This window comes from Protopterus annectens, chromosome 10.part0 (assembly GCF_019279795.1).
Source record: "Protopterus annectens isolate FY-2018-M chromosome 10.part0, PAN1.0, whole genome shotgun sequence".
NCBI lineage: Eukaryota > Metazoa > Chordata > Ceratodontiformes > Protopteridae > Protopterus > Protopterus annectens.
The window spans coordinates 1,378,416,755-1,378,436,192 of record NC_056744.1 but is presented as its reverse complement, the minus strand read 5'-3'; the positions used below and the strand labels follow the sequence as shown (position 1 = coordinate 1,378,436,192).

Below are 19,438 nucleotides of genomic sequence, written 5' to 3'. Positions count from 1 at the left end.
AAATGGAGCATTTGTTCAGTTTTGTCTTAATGTGGCAACTTAACTCCTGCAAACTGCTCAATGCAGAGAGTTTGATCCAAGCTACAGATTTTTCCTTTTGACTCTTTCAGTAATTGGCTGTTACTGCAGATAAAAAATGCAGTTGTAGCCCACTGACCTTATGTCACAAGATGGGTTGCCAACTGGCTCGCTGACAGAACCCACACTGTGAAAGTAGCAGACTCCAAATCTGACTTCAGACCAGTGACAAGTGGAGAAACACAGGGTTCAGTCCTGGTTCCTCTCCTGTTTGGTATCTACTTTTCTGAAGTACAGGCTAACACAGAAGGTCTTTGGCTAATGAAGTTCGCAGATGACTGCAAACTAGGAGCCATAATCAAAACTCCTAACGATGTGGACATCCTGCAAAAGGGCCTCACTGAGACAGATGCCTGGTGTCAAAGCCATGGCCTCAAGCTCAATGCCAAAAAGTGCATTGTCATCCCTTTTGGTAAAAACTCTGTACCCATGAATTACCACATATGCAGTAGTCTACATAACACTGAAAGTGTGATAAGAGACACTGGGACACAGGTGGACAGTAGTTTCTCCTTTGATAATCACATTGCCACAGTAGTCAGGAAATCCTTCTACATGGCACACCTCATAACAAAAGGTTTCTCATCCAGGAAAAAAGAGGTAATTGTTCTAAAGGGTTCTCCTCCTGACAAAAAAGAGGTCATTGTTCCTCTCTACTCATCCCTCATTAGACCCATTATAGAGTACAATGCCCCTTTTGGTATGTACCTCACAAGACATCTACAACAACTGGAAAGGCCGCAGAAATACCTCACAAAGAGGATTATCAGCCTCAAACAGATGCCCTAGGCAGACCGCCTCAAAACATTCCAGCTTTACTCCATCGTATATTGCCTACTCAGAGGTGATCTCTGCCTAACATACAAAGCTATGTCAAACCCAGAGCTGTTGGACATGCTCCACTTAAAGAAATTCCAATCCCTCTGAGCTACACGCTCTAGAGACCTAAACCTTGTCACCACAATAAACAGAACATGCTGGAGGGATAGATTCCATTCCCAGAGACTTTCCATACTCTGGAACAAGCTACCTATCTATATCAAACAAAGCTCCTCATTAGCACTCTTCAAGAAAAATCTTGATGATTGGATGGGAAATAGGAAATTCACCTCAGGGATTACTTCTGTGGCTCTGCTCAACAGGGGCACAGGAAAATAATTTTCTTGGGAGGCAAAAGCCAGGGTACTTTTTTGGCTAGGCTTATATAGGTCCTAGGGCCAATAGCCTAGTACCTACCTATGACCTATGAACTGCAGTCAGTTGTTTGGACTACCATCTTGGCTTTGTGTTGTAAGGCTTCCTGTCTTACTTTGTAAATGTTCTTTAGAATTTCTCTATCATGTTAAGACTTTGGGTCAGTGCATAGCCTAGGTTTAATGGTGGATTTGTGTTTGCTGTCTTTCTTTGGTTCTCTTGATGAAGTTGCACATGAACTTATTCATTTGGCCTTGAAGACAGAATAGATGTAGGAACTGCTGAATCTGGTGATTCTCTTCAAATTATGCTGGGCCTTTATAAGTCCATTAGTTGGTGGCTTCTGCCTGTGTCCTTGCCCTGGGCTATCATTTCAAATAGGCAGATAAGTAAAGATTCTTTTTTCACATCATGGGATGCTTACTTTCACATACAGTTCAGGATAGATTGCCATAGGATATACATCTTCATATGAATGTTTTAGGCTGTCTGGAAGGATAGAGCTTCTGCAAACATACACCAGCTTCTCTGATTTCTCTGGCTGCCCTCTAGAAAAGAATAGAACAGCCTTTATGATTCTCTTGGCTGTTTGTTGGATTTAACAGGATTAGTTTCCATATCTCCTAAAGGTCTGTTTGATCGCCTGTTGTGTAAGCAAGGGTAATACTCATCTGCATCTTTATAAAATCCACTGAGGGCTTGTTAACTCTTGCTGTTGGCTGCCAGAGCTCTAGGTTTGAGATAAAGTGGTACACATTTTGAGTATGGCCCAGAAAACTCATATAGATGATACAACTTAGGTTTAGCACACAAATGCTTTTCACCTCTTAGACATCTCTCACTTGAATCTTTGTTTTATGCAGTTTGCTTGAGTTAGGCATTACTTTACCATATTCAGAGTACATTTAACAGCTATGGATAATTTTGATGGTGATTTGGAAAGCTTATGTTTCCCTTAAGAACAAAATAATAAGTGTGCATGATGTTCCCGAGGAGCATTTATCAGTTGGTTAGGAACGATTCCCCCTACCTGTACTACCACCCCCTAGCCAGACTATTCCACAAAGCTGAAATTCAAGAAACCTTTTGCTTTACCACCAGTATTTCATTGTTGGTGATTGCTTTTGCTATCCTCAGCTGTTTGCCTGCACAGGAGTCAAGAAAGGTTGAATGGCTGTCTCATGTTAAGATACATCAGTTACATGTGGTATTCACCATAATGATATGATATCTACAGTAGTGATGTGAAATACACAGTGACGGTGAAGCTTTTAGACTTGAGCTCTAGCTGTACATTTCATTTCAGTGTCATTGCCCCTTTTTTCCTGATGCTTCTGTCCTGATGCTTGAGCTGTAAACTAATAGGTTCTTGTTTAGCTCTGAACATGTTCCATGCTGGAAAGGATGGGAGATAGAATCTTGATGGTTATGGTAACCAGTAATTTTGCCTGCGTGGTGAGCACCTCACAACTGCTCAGTATAACCAGAATATCTGTATAGAATGAAATGTTTGCAGAAAAGTTATCTGTACTGCCCCAGAATGCATTTCTGTTGAGGGTTCTAATTATTTTTCTTCCAGGAGTACTGAGTACCCTGGAGACACATTCTGGCCTTGGAGTTATTAATCATATAAAACGTTCTGCAGCACTGTTCTTGTTTCCTTCATATTGGGCAAATGAATATTGTGTGTGCAGTCTAGTTACTAGATGTTTATCTCTGTATAAAAACAGTGCCACCAGAACTTTCTTTGGTACAGGGCAGGTAGCAGGATTACAGTTAGTTGCTTTTTTCTTTTCTTGATAGGTTTACAAAGTACTTTCTGGCTTTGCAAGGCTCACTAACTTCAAACGTACAACTACACCGTGGTTTGTCAAGTAGAACTTGGACAAAGCCACAACTGAAAGAACAGAACCAGGTGTGACTTCAGTTGGTTAGAAATTAAATAAATAAGTAAAACGGGCAAACTCCCTACACTCTATGTGGTAGATGCAATCCCGATATTCCCTCTTACTCAGAGATACCAAACTCATGGTTGTATTTATCTCTAGAAATGGCGATTATTAATAGAAAGTGAACCATTACCATTACTATAATAGAAATGTGGGTAATTTTATATTTTGACAGATAAGAAGTCAATGATTTAACAGCTTCATCTGTTTGGTAACTGGACCACTAGCAGATTCATCTAAACTTACATTGAATAACTTTTGGTAGCTCTTAAGGTTATTTCTGTTTATTTGTCTGTTTTGCCATTTGAGAATCACAGTAATTCTGGCTTTTCTGATTCACTTCCATTTGATACTAGCAGCTGAAGGGCAGGCATTTTCTTTCCAAACTGCTGCTTGTAGACTGGTTGATGTCAAAATTCTTGGCTTTTCCTGGGAAGGTTTGTATGAAATGCTGTGTGCTATTTCTGCAACTTCTCTAGTTCTTTGGGAATATGTGACTAGTGCCTGCATTTTGTGTGGATGTTTTGTAAACTACTGTTTGCAGTTACTAGGACTTTCATATATTTTTTTTCTGGCTGTGTCATTTTGTGTTGTGAAGGAACAGTCAGCCTAAGAAGGGGAGGGGAGAGGTGCATGTCTCTAAACTTTATTTGGGAAAGCAGCCAGAAGCCAGCTGGTGATCTCTGCCTTTCCATACCGGTGTATTTCTGTAGTGTGCCTCTTCCAGATTAAGTCATCTCAGTATGTATGTCAAGATCTGTCCCTTGGAAACACCTTGTGATTGAGCTGACGATGATCACTGACTTTGTTTTGGCCTTCCTATCTGTGTAACATCTCCCATATGTACCGTTTATCTGATAATGTGTGTCTGCTAATATTGCTGTAGTTTGTGATTAAGTTAGATTGAACTGCCTCAGTTTACACAAGAGTAGTATTTGTCTGCTTTTTTTATTACATTAGATTAGTCGACCATCACAGATCAATATATAGGTCTCAGGATGTTGTACCTTTGTTGACTCTTTTCAGGTGTACAGAAAGGCCTACATTTACATTTTTAAGTGTTTTATTTTGCAGTCAGGAGTGAAATTCAGTTCTATTAAGTATATAAATCTAGAAATCTGTAGTTCATTCAGTCCAGAATGGTAGTTCTCTTACAGTCTTGTGTTAACATTGTGAAAATCTCAGTGCGTTGACACAGTGAATGTATTATCATTTTGGCCTCAGGCTACAGTGTTTGGGGCTGTATGGAATATGTGCTTGTTTGAAAACATTGCCTTAATTTGAGGTCTTGCTTTCTTCACAGGAACACCTAGTACTTTGAAATTAAAATATTACTTCCAGTATGAAGCTTCCTTTATGCTGAAGTTCTTGGGGATATTTCCAGGAATGAACACCATTTTTATAAAACAAAAAGTTAAATTGTCTGTATATGTTGTTGCAGATGGCCCTGGTCTTTATGATCCATGTGAAAGAGACTGTGTTGATGCAATTGGTCATTTGGACAGACAACAGAGGGAAGACATCACTCGAAGTGCCCAGGTAACAAACATATCCTATGATTTTTCATGGTAAAGAATGGCTGACTTGAGAATAGATACATGTTTGCTTTCACCTGGATTGTTTGATGAAAGATGCTTGTTGGTGAGAACATTGTCCTTTTTCTGACCAGGACTGCAGTAGAATGTCTGTCAATATTGTTATATCATTTTTTCAAAGGTCATGTCTGTTTTTTGCGCATTCCTAATGCTCTGGACTTGTTAACATTTTTCTACATACTTTTCTCATAATGTTTCATGTTTTATTCCAGCATGTTTTACGCATGGTTGCTTTGGGTCTAGTTGATAAGATCTTTACTGAGGATAAAATACACTCAAAAATACACCATAAACAAGGCAGGGATTATAATGGTAAGCACTGATTCATTAAATACTGCTGTGTCTTTATTGTTTTTTAAACTTAGTCAGCTGAAATTTATGAAGTAGTATCACTGTAAGCCTCATGTTACATTTGCTTTAATTGTTCTTATGTGAAGTTGTTTTCATTTTGTAGTAATTTTACTGTCCTTTTAAATATATAGACAATGGATGCTAAATAAGAAATGCACCAGCTTACTTAAGTATTTTAATACAGCATTATAGTATAAATGCATGGGTGTGGCAGAAGATGTTGACGTTTGACACATCTGTAAACTATATACCATCTGTTAAAGTGTACAAAAACTAGTATATATACCATCTTATTATAAAAATGAAAATCGGAATGAACGTATCTGCTTTAGTTAGGACATTTGTTTTTTTAACACATTTGAATGACAAAAACATTCAGAAGGACTGTGTATTTTTGCCATGTCAGGGGTGGAATTCATCCTTATTAGTATTTAGTACTGACATTGATTTTTGTGGGGGTTTACTGTTCTCCCTGGGTGCTATGTTGTGGACATTATGCCCCATCTGTATTTCAGGGTGGTATATAAAATACATGTTTAAAATGTTCATTGTGCTTGTTACCTTTCTTTGGCACATCTCTTACATTACATTCTTATTTAGAATCTTCCTAGTCTTTGGTGCAGTTATAGTTTAGTCACAGTACCTGGTACCACCCTTGATGTACCTGACTGTATAATCTGGCACCACCTCTGATGTAGCTGAGTGTATAACCTGGCGCCATCCCTAATGTAACTGGCTACATACCCTGGCACTGCCCCTGATGTAGCTGGCTGTATAACTTGGCACACCCCTGATGTAGCTGGCTACATAACCTGGCACCACCCCTGATGTAGCTGGCTTTATAACCTGGCACCCCCCGATGTAGCTGGCTGTATATCCTGGAACCACCCCTGATATAGCTGGATGTATAACCTGGAATCACCCCCAGATGTAGCTGGTTGTATAACCTGGCACCACCCCTGATGTAATTGGCTGTATGGCCTGGAAATGTCCCTAATGTAGCTGGCTATATGACCTAGAACCACCCTGATGTAGCTGGCTGTATGACCTGGAATTGCCGTGATGTATCTGGTTGTATAGTTTGGCACCTTCTCTGATGTAGGTGGCTGTATAACCTGGAACCTTCCCTGATGTAGCTGGTTGTATAACCTGGAACCTACCTTGATGTAGTTGGCTAGAATTTGGCACCATTCCTGATGTAGCTGTCTGTATAACTTAGCACAGCCCCTGATGTAGCTGTCTATATAACTTAGCACCATCCCTGATGTAGCTGTCTGTATAACCTGAAATGATCCGGATGTAGCTGGCTGTGTAACTCGGCACCACCCCTGATGTAGTTGGCTGTATGACCTGGAACCGCCCTGATGTAGCTGATTGTATAACCTGGAACCAACCCTCATGTAGCTGGCAGCATAACCTGGAACTGCCCAGATATAGATGGCTGCATAACCTGGAATTGCCTGGATTTAGCTGGCTGTATAACCTGGTACAGCCTCTGATGTAGGTGGCTATATAACCTGGAACCAACCCAATGTAGCTGATTGTATAACTTGGAACCACCCTGATGTAGCTCCGCTCTGATGTATGTAACTTGGCACTACCTATGATGTTATGTAGCTGGCTGTATAAGTTGGCACCACCCCTGATGAAGCTGGCTGTGTAAGTTGGCACCACCCCTGATGTAGCTGGCTGTAAGTTGGCACTACGCTTAATGTAGTTGACTGTATGACCTGGAACCACCCCTGATGTAGCTGGCTGTATAACCTGGAACCACCCCTCGTATAGCTGGCTGTATAACCTGGAACCACCTTTGATGTAACTGGCTATGTAATGCAATAGCTTTGCTACATATACAGTGCAGACATTATAATGAGAGAAGCTTTACTGTGTAAACTACACATTGCAAACACTGAGAATTAGCCCATAACTGAAACAGTTTTCAGCTTAGCTTTCTTTTCAGCTTAATTATTCAACTGTTAAGGTGCACGTTTCTACCATGTCTGCACATCATGAACCTTCTGGAGTGCAAGGTTTTAGATACTGCTTGGTAAACCAGACTATTCCTTGAATTGTTTGCCTTCTTCTTTTGGGAAAAAAAATCTCCTTTGCAGTTCAGTTTCTTGATTCATAGTTTTGCCTTTTCCCAGGTCTATTCTTCTCATCTGATGGTTCTGTAATTTGTCTTTTTATGCTGTAAGCAATTTTGCTTGAGTAAATGCATGCTGCAATGTATATAATATAACATCAGGGTGGAAAATATGGAATATGAGAATATAAGGATGCTGAGAAACTTCCTCTATTGTTTCTTAAAAGTGCTGTGGGATCTTCTACATCCACCTAAGTTACCACCAACTCAAGCCGATGTCTGTAACCAAAAATCGGGCCACTTCTTGTGAACAGTGTGTTATAAACTTCAAGTTGTTTTTTGTTTAGACACAGCAGCTGGGCTAAGCAAACCCAACTGTTCATCAAAGTTGTTTGCAAAGAGGCAACAGAATGCCCAGAATCAAGGAAGGATCATATTCATGGAGGAGGAGGATGTTTCAGTCGCAGTACAGGAAATACTCAGTGTCCTGGAAAAGAGTGCTGCTAGAACAGCAGCAACAGATTCAGGGGACTTATTGGGAATGTTTTTACAACATCCTACAAAGTCATACTAAAAGTCCTTCCCTAGGCCCTGAAAGTATTGCATACAAGTTACATAATTCTTGTACTTCCTCTGAAAATAAATGCAGCTATATTCACTATACCAAACCATAGTCTTTGTTCCTACAATGTTCCACAGTATATAAACATATCCACCGCTTTACCTTTACAGCTTATCATATATTCAACTGGAAATGTTCTGCTCAGAACATCTTGCTCCTGCATAAAAAGTCTCCTTTTTTCTCGTAGTCATATTGCTCCTTTTGTTCCTCTTCCACTTCTGCTGAACTCCCTGATCTACTGGGCTAACATTACTTGCTTGAAGTATCAAAGTTTTCACTGACTACCTCTCTTCTTAATACATCTTCTACCTTCTTTCTAATTGACTTTTCCAATGCATCATATTTTATTTAAATTTTTAAGCCTTACAGCTATTTAATCTCTCCTTTTTTCCTTCTTTTTTATTCCAGGCTTTTAACCATCTTACCTGCCAAGCAACCTTAATGCAAATAAATATGCTGAACCAAAAAAGGGTCTTTTTCCAGCTGTAAAAGGATGCTCACAAAGGCACAAGTTTACCGGCTACATTTTAATCCCATCCATATTAATGTATGTTACTTGTCAATGTTATAATATGAAAATTCAAATAATGTGCAAATATCATTTCTGTAAAGGCTCCTTTCTTTACATTACCATAACGGACAGGTTTTCTCACCATTCCTTACACTCTCGCTTTTCTTCACACTGAGTCTTACAAGTTCTACAGAACAACATTCCTAATCAGTTCTAATTTGTGTCCCCACCCTAAATCATCCACAGCAGCTCCCCTCTCTTTCTCCTTATGGCCATTTCTGAGTCTCCATCTTTCTTTTCCTTTACATGGACACTTTAAATAGTCATAAGTGATCTTATCCTCCAAAAGTGCATAGTCATCCCCTTTGGGAAAAACAAGGTGCCCACAAATTACCACATAGGTGGTAATCCATTAAGTATGGAAGAAGTAATTAGAGATTTTGGGACCAACGTAGATAGTAATCTCTCCTTTGATAATCACATTGCCAAAGTGGTTAGAAAGACCTTCTGTATAGCCCACCTTATCATGAAAGGGTTCGCATCTAGATCAAGAGAGGTCATTGTGCCCCGCCTCTGCTCCTCATCAGGCCCATAATTGAATACAATGCCCTTTGGGATGACCTTACACCACCACACCTGCAGCAACTGGAGAGACCCCAAAACTACCTCACCAAGAGGATCATGGGCTGTAAACAGATGTCCTATGCAGCTCGACTAAAGAAACTCCAGCTCTACTCAGTTGCTTATGGCCTACTCAGAGGCGATCTATGCCTGACGTACAGAGCCATGTCAAACCCAGAATTAATGGACATGCTCAACCTCCAAAAATCCAAGTCCCTTAGAGCTACACGCCTCAGGGACTTAAACCTCAGTACAAAAATAAATAGGGCAGAGGGGAGGAGGATTTCATTTCAAGGCTCCCTCACTCTGGAATAGAATCCCAGGACTGCTGGAGGGACAGATTCATTTCCCAGAGGCTCCCCTCACTCTGGAATAGAATCCCAATTCATGTTAGACATAGCCCCTCGCTGACCCTCTTCAAGCAAAACCTGGACGCGTGGATGGGAAATCGCAAATTCACCCCTGGGATCTCTTCTGTGTCCCTGCTAGACAGAGGCACAGTAAACTAATCTTAAAAGGGTACCTTCTGTGACCTACTTTACAGAGGCACAGTAGGCAAATCTAATAGGGAGGCAGAAGCCAAATACACTCTGGCTAGGCTTATAAATGCCCTAGGGCAGATAGCCTAGTATCTACCTATGAACCTATTTTACAGACGTCAGTAAAATGTAACCTCAGAATACTCATGGTCTACATATACTCGCTGCCATCGACAATGATGAGTTTCACTCAGTTGTCACAACTGTCTTAAGGATTATTTTTCTTATAAATAGCACATACTTACCAGAGTTACTCTAGGCTTCCCAGTGGCAAACAAACAGATTAATAATAATAATAATAATAATAATGATATTAACAATAGAAAAAAAGTGCTGAGATTAAAATTAGTCATTTCTGATAAGTTCTGTATTCCAGCTAATAAATTAAACACGAGGTCAGTTCCTTTGCCTCATGTAAGTACTCCATGTATTTTTTCTACAGATTTCCTATAGAAACCAACTTCTGCTCCACGTTTTCATCTTTCCAACAGTTTCCATTACCTTATCTGACTTGCTAATCATGCAAAAAATGTTATCTTCTATTTCAGCTACTGCCAAACATTACACCTGTCTAATAAACAATCCAGTTAAATGCTGTAAGACATATTCCATATTTTCTGTCAGTCTTGTAATGTCTTTAATATAAATTAACTTTTTAGTGTCTCCATTTCATCATTTTGAGTGAGGCTGTTTGTCTCACTCCTCCAGACTTGCACTAATTAGAATGCTTTTCTGTGTCTTATTTTTAGATGATGACACCTTCACAACTGTTTTCCTCTTAACTTGAAATATAACTTTTGTAATTGTGATATACAGTGTGACCAAGGAAACAACCAACTTCATGGTGCACCATGAGATTTTTTAGCTGCCTGGAACTTTGATCAATTTACTGACTATAAGATGTGACTGCAGTTACTGTCCAGCATAAAGCAGTACAGTATATTATATTAACTGTGAAATTTAACTTAACAACTTCGGTTGTTTTGTCATTTCATGTTTTATGAGAGTGCTTTTGGGATGTAAGGATCCTTCTGAACAGGAGCATCAGTCTGACTTAATTATTACACAATAAAGTTCACTTTCTTGCAAGCTCATACAGAAACACTCCAACTGGTTTAGAGGGATCCTCTGCAATTTCTTGCTTTCACTGAATATGTGGATCGTTTATCATGTTACATAATGTAAATGTAAAAACCTCTCTCCATGCCAGTAATTTTACTGGACAGTTTTACTACTTAATGGTTTGACTTCATATTTCATTGTTGGTTTTTATGAGTTTAACAGAAGCCTTTACAGATATTTTTGTATGTGTTTGCATGTGTATCTCTATCTGTATATTTAAGATATAGGGATAAATAATTATAAATATAGTATTTCTATCTACAATATAAGGTCTGTGTGTGAAGACTTTAGGTGAACTTTTTTTTGTGCCAGTACAAGTGATCGAATAGTCAGATGATTGCATTGTGCTGGCATTAAAAAATTACACTGGCTTGAATTTCCCATTCTGTTATTGCTCAATCAGCTCATCACTGCCCACTCCATTATTCACAAACCTGAAAACTGCCCTGCACCCTCCAACCTAGTGCAACTAAATACCAACCCCAGGACACTTAGATCATCCAGTAAACTTATACTCAAGGTAACAAAGTCTCATAATTACTTTGGTGATTCTCTCTTCTCCTTCATAGTAACCAAACAGTGGAACCTATTACCCCAGAATATCTTAAAAAACACAGATCGTCATAGCTTAAAGGAATACCTTACTCAGCGATGGCTATGCTCCTGTAATACTCCTGGCTAGCTTCTCATGCCTTCGATCAATTGTTTTCTATTCTGCTATCTTCTTGTCTTACTTCTACCAAACAAAGATACCACAATGGTTTTTAGTTATGTATCTAATGAGTTTCATATTACCGTCTGTAGTAAGGCTTAGGAAATGTGATGTTTTCCGTTTTACATTCCCCTTTTTGTAAATTGTGATTATTGGCAACTATCAGACTTTTTTATATTGTTTGTAAATCTTTTAAACATTTTTGTAATCTTTTTGTAGCGTTGTTATGGAGCTTTTCTCCCTAGGTCTCTGCTGAAAACAGGCTACTTGCCCAGCCGGACTCTATCCAGTTAACAAATGTGAAATAAAATAAAATAAATATCAATCTCTGTTCTAAATTCTTTCTTCAACACATACCTTACACACCTGTGCTATGATTAACTGATACTTGACACTACCACTTTCAAGAAACTGCTGAAATTATACCTTCTAACCAACCGACATTGCAGCTGCAATGCCCCACCTTAAACCCTCACTACACAGCAGCAATACTGCTCCCTTAAGCCACTCATCCTTTGTGACATGTTCAACATGGTCACACCCTTTAAAGTCTCATGAATGCTGCTTGTAAATATGTAAATAGCTTACATTTACTCTTTTAATCATTCTTATTTTTCTATTATTACCTAATGATCTACTTAGTTAATAGTCACATTTCCAATTGTGTTATACTCATTGCTAAATTGTTGCAGCTTATATGTCAACAGTTCTTCTGTAACTAGTTACTGTTTTGTACTAAATGCTGCAACTGCTGTACTTGTGGAGCTTTTCTCCCCTGGCCTCCGATGAAAATAGACACCTGATGTCCAGTCGGATAATCCCGGTCAACAAATGTCAAAATAAATAAATAAATAAAATAAAATAAATAAATTACTTTATGTGAGACTGAGATACAGTTGGGATTGAAAATTTGCCCTATTCACAGCTGTTATGCAATCTCTGATTTAAATTTAATTTACTTATTTAACATTTGTTTATCTGGAAAGTCTGACTGGGACAGAGCCCATTTTCAGCAGAAGCCCAGGGAGAAACACTCCAGGCACATGTCTTCGGAATGTGGGAGGAAACCAGAGCACCCATAGGAAACCCATGAAATACAGAGAGGATATGCAGACTCTGCACAAAAGGCTCCCCAGCCAAGAATCCAACCGGAGAACCTCTTGTTGGGAGGCTACAACACTAACTGCTGCAGCACTGCGTTGCCTTAAAATGTATAAGTAGCAGAGGGTGAGAATGGCACACATGAGTGGTGCAGGGGTTTTAGTTTTTCTTAATATTTTCAGTTTAGATTTTTTATATCTGTATTTTTACTTTTGAGATTTTGAGTGTTAGATTGTGTATATGGCATAGACACAAACACAGACATATGTATAGATATACAGATATATATCTATGTATGTGTGCAGGTGCTTAAGTATATATGAGTGTGTGTGTATGTGTGTATATATATATATATATATATATATATATATATATATATGTGTGTGTGTGTGTGTGTGTGTGTGTGTGTGTGTGTGTGTGTGTGTGCATGCGCATATTCTTATATTTGTGTGTGTGTGTGTGTGTGTGTGTGTGAACGTATACATATATATATATATATATATATATATATATATAGAGAGAGAGAGAGAGACAGTGATAACATAGAGATGCACACACATACACACACACACACATATATATATATATATATATATATATATATAGATATATAGATATGTATATATACATATATAGATAGATATAGACAGATATAGAAATTTAAGTATGAGAATATATTATATATGTAAATATGTGTGTGTACCTATATACATACATTACACACACTTACACACACACACACACACACACACACACACACACACACACACACACACACACACACAAACACACACACATAAATATAATATGTTTTCTGTTGTGGATCTTGTTTTTTAATGACACTTGTAATGGAACTGTAGTCAGTGAGCACAACAGATGCTAGATGTTAATGGTGAATGCGTTGTATTTCTGGTTTTAGTAGTTCTCACAATAAATTATTCCTAATTTGAGATTAAATGTTGGATTTGCTTGTTTTTTAGTGTACACATTGGGTTCTTCATCAAAAAATCCTTTGATGATTCTGACTACCATGTATCCTGGACTGCAGTACATACTGATCAGACAGACGGGCCCAGACCATGATCCAAAGTTTACAGTGGGGGTTAATGTGGCTGGCAAATCCTATGAGGCGTCAGGACCTTCTAGAAAGATGGCTAAATATTGTGTGGCAGTAAAGGTAAGACTTCTGTTCAGGCAGTCTCACAGTGGCCCACTTGGTGATGCAAACTGTGATTTTACTGGTGTAAAAGTGTCGTTTCAAGCATAGTGAAGGTTTGAAACAACCCACTTCAGGCAAATCAGTCATGACTAGTACCAGACTTGATGTTTTATATTGTGTTATTTTGAAAGTTTGGTTAATGGTGCACAAAGCATGCTCATTTATCTTGTGTGGGCATTACAGTCTTTACCCAGCGTTCAGCTAATATTTTCTTCATAAAAACAAGAGGAGTTTACAATGGTAGTGTTTTCAAAAAACCCTACAGACTCAAAAGTTAATATGGTATCCACTCCAAGGTGGTTGAGTTTGTTGATTATCATAGATTTCCACAGTTTCTTTTATTGAGTGATGCCCTTCTTAAATAGTGATACTGCAGAAAGCATGTTTGTACCTTTCTGATCCAGAATGTACACATGTAAGCTTGTTACATAAATTGTTGTTTTAGTTTTAATTTTTTTTAGCAAAAGTTGTGTTATGTTTTGGAAATTACGCAATACTAGTTTATGTCTAACCTTTGCAAATGTTGGAATTGCATACATCATAGTGAATTTGTACTGTAACAGTAACTGATGCAGAATTGCTGTGTAGTAGTTATTGATTTATACATTTGTGTTCAGCTATCACAAGACTGATACGCACACAAGGGTAAGCTTGTGGGGTCTTAGCAGCATTCCTTAAGGATTTGTAGGTATTAAGGAGCTTAACTCAGATTCACAGTAACCCCCAAGCACTGCCGGGTTAAGGGACGTTCTCAAGGTTACACTGTAGGCAAATGAAGGGTTGAGGGAATCAAACCCTGTACAACAGGAAATACAGCTCAAAGTCTTAACCTCTGCATCAATTGCCAGACTAAGATATTGAGTGGTGATATATGTAGGATATATACTGTGCTTAGGGAAACATCGTATTTGTTGAGTTTATGGGGTTAGTACCCTGGAAAATTTATGGAGTAAATTAATTAGGATATATAACGAGAGGAGGAATGATAGAAGGGGTGGTCTTTTCAATGGACACACTGGTGAGCTCAGTGTTGGGGTGTGCATGAATTAGGGTCCTGATGATTAGACTGTGTTACATTGTAGCAAATGAGAATGGGATTATAGGGATGGTGATAATGTGGGATGAAGTGATGGAAGATAACTACCAGCAACAAGGATGAGACACTGTTATCAGGCATCGTGTAAAGCTGCACGGGGAAAAAGAGTCAGGATTTCTGTAAACATGCCAGAAAAGTATGATTTATTGGAAAGATATGAGCTATAATATGTGAAAAAGGAAATGTAATTGCTTAGGAATGAGTATGATGGAGCGGAGCCAGTTTTGTAGGGAGGTGGGAATGTTAGGTGGGTGGATGAAATAGTTTGTTATGAAGAAAGACTTGGTATGTGTTTGTGGTTGGATCTATCTTAAGGGAACACTACTTCAGCAGTATTTGGGCTTCATTCACTAATATTTATTTTTTTAATTGCGTTACTTAAACTGCAAATGTTTGGTTTTCCAGGTGAACTTGTTTCACTGCATTTCTAACTGAATTTTTCATTGCAGGTACTGGAAGACTTGGGGTTACCAACAAATGCAGAATATATTGCAGAGGTTAGTGTTCTTTAACTCTTAGTAGTTTAATTTAACTTTTGCTAAATTGCTGAAGTTGGAAATTGCTCTGTAGGATTTCATTAGAAAATAAAGATTCCTTCACTGATTTTCTTATTTTCAGCCAAGATGCTACTTTGCTAATTGTAGTGCATCAGATAGGCAACACTCTTGCCTTCATTTATTTTCCGAACTGTAGTGCGGCACAAGCTACTTCCGGCTTTTTCTTTTGTGCCCAGGTCCATAAAATAAGTGAAACTGTCCCTAATGCTTGGCTGTCTCAATCCCATCCACATCATTTGCCATAACTAGGGGTGGCAGAGCTGGGTGGTAGGTTTAGCAGCTATAGTACTGTAAGACGCCAGGGTGATACCCTTTACCTAAGCTGGTTCATATATAGCAAATTCATGCACAAAGTTTACTTCATTTGCATGTGCACTAATTAGATATCAGTTGTTCTTCCTTGCCCTATGTTACGCAAGGTTTGACATTTGGGAACATGTTTGATTGTAAAAAGACCTCAAGTCTTTCCTGAAGGAAAATATTGCTATTGATGGAAACATATGTGTTGATGATAACTTCATTTTAATTTATTATGGTTGAGCCATTTTGGCCAGTTGCAACTGAAAAGGGTCGTTGGAAAAGTGTAATTATCTTGTTAACAAATAAACAAAATAAACTAGAATAATGTATTCTGTGTAGAATAGCAAACTTTTATACACACACACACACACACACACACACACACACACACACACACACACACACACACACACACACACACACACACACACATATATATATATATATATATATATATATATATATATATATATATATATATATATATATATACACTCACATGTGTGTGTGTGTGTGTGTGTGTGTGTGTGTGTGTGTGTGTGTGTGTGTGTGTGTGTGTGTGTATCATGCAGTACTTATTTCTAACGGGTCTACTTAAAAACATTAAATTACCACATCGTCAAATGCCACTTCATTGAGAAGACATCACAGAATCTTCACAACATCGATCTACTGGAACAGCAAAAACTAACCCCGGGAAAAGAACCATTTGGCCACCATGGGGAACCTTGCCCTTTCCCCACTGTAGTGCAGTCTTGAAGTTGGTATATTTAGTTAGAGAGATGTGGGGGGGGGGCTAAGCTCCTCACTTTGGAGGGTTTTCTTGCTTCGTTGTTTGTTGTTTTGTCCTGGTAGCTAAGTGGTTCTTTTCCCAGGGTTAGTTTTCGCTGCTCCGGGAGTTTGTTGTGAAGATTTGGCGATGTTGTCTCGATGATTTTGTCTTCAGTGATCTGGTAAGTCGATGTTTTGAAGTAGACCCATTTCTAATGTATTAAATGTGCTGACTTGGAGTTTTTTTAGGGGGGTGTGTCTTGCTGACTTCATTAGTAACAGTTCCATCATAAAGTAAAACTTGTCTTTTGTAGAGCTGGGTCTGAAACCCCTGTCATTAGCATGAGGGACATTTCATAATCAGTTGCAGGTATCCTTTTTATATCTAGTTAGATGGCTGGCTACAAGAGTTTGAAACATGCATTTGTGCAGGGTATGCACATATATTCAATACTTTGGAGCAAAGGAGTGGTTGGGTAATTAGAAAATATGTTGCATGCATGGGGCAGCAGGTTAAAGTCTGGCAAACCAGAAAATACTTGGCCAAAAAAATAAGATCATTCAGCACTACAGTCATTAAAAATTCTGCCACCTAGAGCACAGCTCAAGTGCTGTTCTGCCCTTTGCGTCCATATCTTTTGTTTGTAACAGTTTCTTTTTTGAGTTTCCATTAGCACTGATCATCTGCTATGTCCCTGTAACCTCCATTTCTCACCTCCTCAGAGGGAATTTGAGGACATCGGGGCAATATGATACAGCTCAAGTTTCTGAGGTTTTTTGTATGTAACTTATCATCTCCTGTTCACCGTGGGTAAGAATGCATACACCATGTATTAGACGTGTGCTTTCCTTCTGCTGCATTCAGTTCTATGTTGTCCTTTGTTCAGCTCTTGCACATGCACCCTGTAGGCGAACACACTTGACTGTGCCATTTGCCAGTTCTATTCTGCTGCTCAAATGGTTCAGATTGTGATGCTGATGTACGTTTGCATCTGATACTTTGGAAGGTACAACCCATAACTATATGCCTGCTAAATCAAGAGTGTATACCACAGTGCTGTTTGTGATGCCTAGTACCCACAATGCCTTTGTCTCTGCTGCCAAGTGGGGGATTAGGCATTCAGCCACCAAAAGAAACGAGGGGGAAAGTCTAGGTCTGTCTACTATCTTGTAAGATGGTGGTTGGCACGTTAACAGTGCAGGGTACATTGTGAAGCACATGTCCTAATGCCTGAAGCAGAAGACTGAGAGAAGGTAAAGGACTGGAAGGATAGATATCTGTCATAACCTTCCTAGAGGTAAATCCACACCTGAGACAGACTTTTGTGCTGCCAGCTCCCTATAGGCTAGTGAGGTGTTGTGCTAGTGCCTCTCCTTCACTGTGAGTGATGAGGGGCCTTTAGTAGGCAGTCACCTAGGAAGGTACATCATGGGATGTTAGTCCCAGCCTTCCTCCTCCCATATAACTAACTAGGATGGGAGTGATCCCTCAAGTCCTTTAACTGGTGCTAATTGTTTGAACTTGGGACTAGTGACTGTAGTCAACAAGCCTTCTCTCAGAGTTCACCTGGATGACAGAGCAACCATGGTCTACCACACCCACCTAACAGATTAGGCCCTGTGTGTCACAGTTGCTTGATGTTTTTCATTTGTTTTAAGATTTGTCTGTAAGTAGCCAGATCACTTTCTTGCTTTTGTAAATGAAAAGATTTTCTTTGAAGAAGAGTGTGTATGTGTGAGAAATAGCAACCTTAGTGGAGCAGAAACTTTTATTTTTGGAAGAAAGAGTTGTTAAAGAGTGTTTCTACACATATAACTCTCTGGCTAAGAATGTTTCAGAATTCTGTTACTATGCGTGCATTTCTCTTAAAAAGTTAATGTGTTTGATTTGCCCCTTACACATTAAATCAACTTATCTTTCCATGCAGAATTCTACAGGGCAACTAAAGTTTTCCTCTCAAAGTTCATTGTGGAGTGTAATTTCATGCTTTCCAGTTAAATTTGATAATTATTTTTTACGGGTTTGCCTTATTTAGTAGTCTAATTTTTGCTTACAAATATTTTTTTGTCCTTTTGCCTTTTCATTTCCAGTGTAGTTATATTGTGGCTTCTTAATTTTATAGCCATGCACTACTGTATTCTGTGTTCTACAGCACTTGTCATAGTTTCTTTTTGCTAATTTGTTTTGGGGTTTTCTGCAGCCGACATTTTGAATGTCCTGGGTAGATGAATCTGTAGATGTTGGTTGTAAGTATGGTTTCTGCTGCTATATATTTATAAATAAATGGAACTGGTTGTAGATAAATATAAGTCTTTGGGTAGGGTCGGAGAGCATTAGGATGTCATCAAATAGGATGTGATACAGCATTACCTCCCATGTTGTGGACAACAGTAGGAAGCCCCACAGTAAAGGGAAGCATAACCAGTGCACAGGTCATACTGTACCTTTAACAAATCCTGAAATTGCAATATATAATTTTGAACTAATGTGGTTGCTTAACACTTGGGCAGAAAGATGTAATTTTTCTTCCTTTTTCCCCTCCTCTTATGACATCAAATTCACAGGGTTCAATTCTTACCAAACATGGCAGAAATCCTGTTTTGGAACTGAATGAAAAACACAGAGGGCTAAACTATGAAGTCATGTCTGAGACTGGTGACTGCCAAAACAAGCACTTTGTCATGAAGGTAATGTGTATATTTTTACATGCAGGTAATGTGTGGTTTGTCATGCAACCTTTGACTTACAAATAATCTTGATGTATTGGACGATATGGTTAGTCGGAATGCAGTTTCAGGCTTGTGGCTGTCACTCCAAGGAGAACCAGAAGGCTGTCTTTATAAGGCCTGTTTCAGTGGGTTCTGATGGGTCCTGAACTGGGTGGCCAATATGTCCTTATACAGAGGGGAAAAAACTGTCTTGTTTGGGTCATTCTTAACAAATTAGGGGTCCCTTGACTTACTAGTTCACAGATCAGAGATACTCAGGACTGGAAACACCTTTAACAGCCATT

At 38.8% G+C, this 19,438-nt stretch overlaps 1 protein-coding gene across 1 annotated transcript in view; it reads left to right on the top strand.

Moving 5' to 3' along the window:
- LOC122814285 (interleukin enhancer-binding factor 3-like) overlaps positions 1-19,438 on the top strand; it is a 167,480-nt gene that overhangs the window by 128,915 nt on the left and 19,127 nt on the right. The window contains exons 8-11 of the mRNA XM_044086875.1: positions 4,663-4,760; positions 5,029-5,128; positions 13,462-13,658; positions 15,246-15,293. Of these exons, the coding sequence (XP_043942810.1) occupies positions 4,663-4,760; positions 5,029-5,128; positions 13,462-13,658; positions 15,246-15,293 (443 nt within the window). The remainder of the gene's footprint in view (positions 1-4,662; positions 4,761-5,028; positions 5,129-13,461; positions 13,659-15,245; positions 15,294-19,438) is intronic.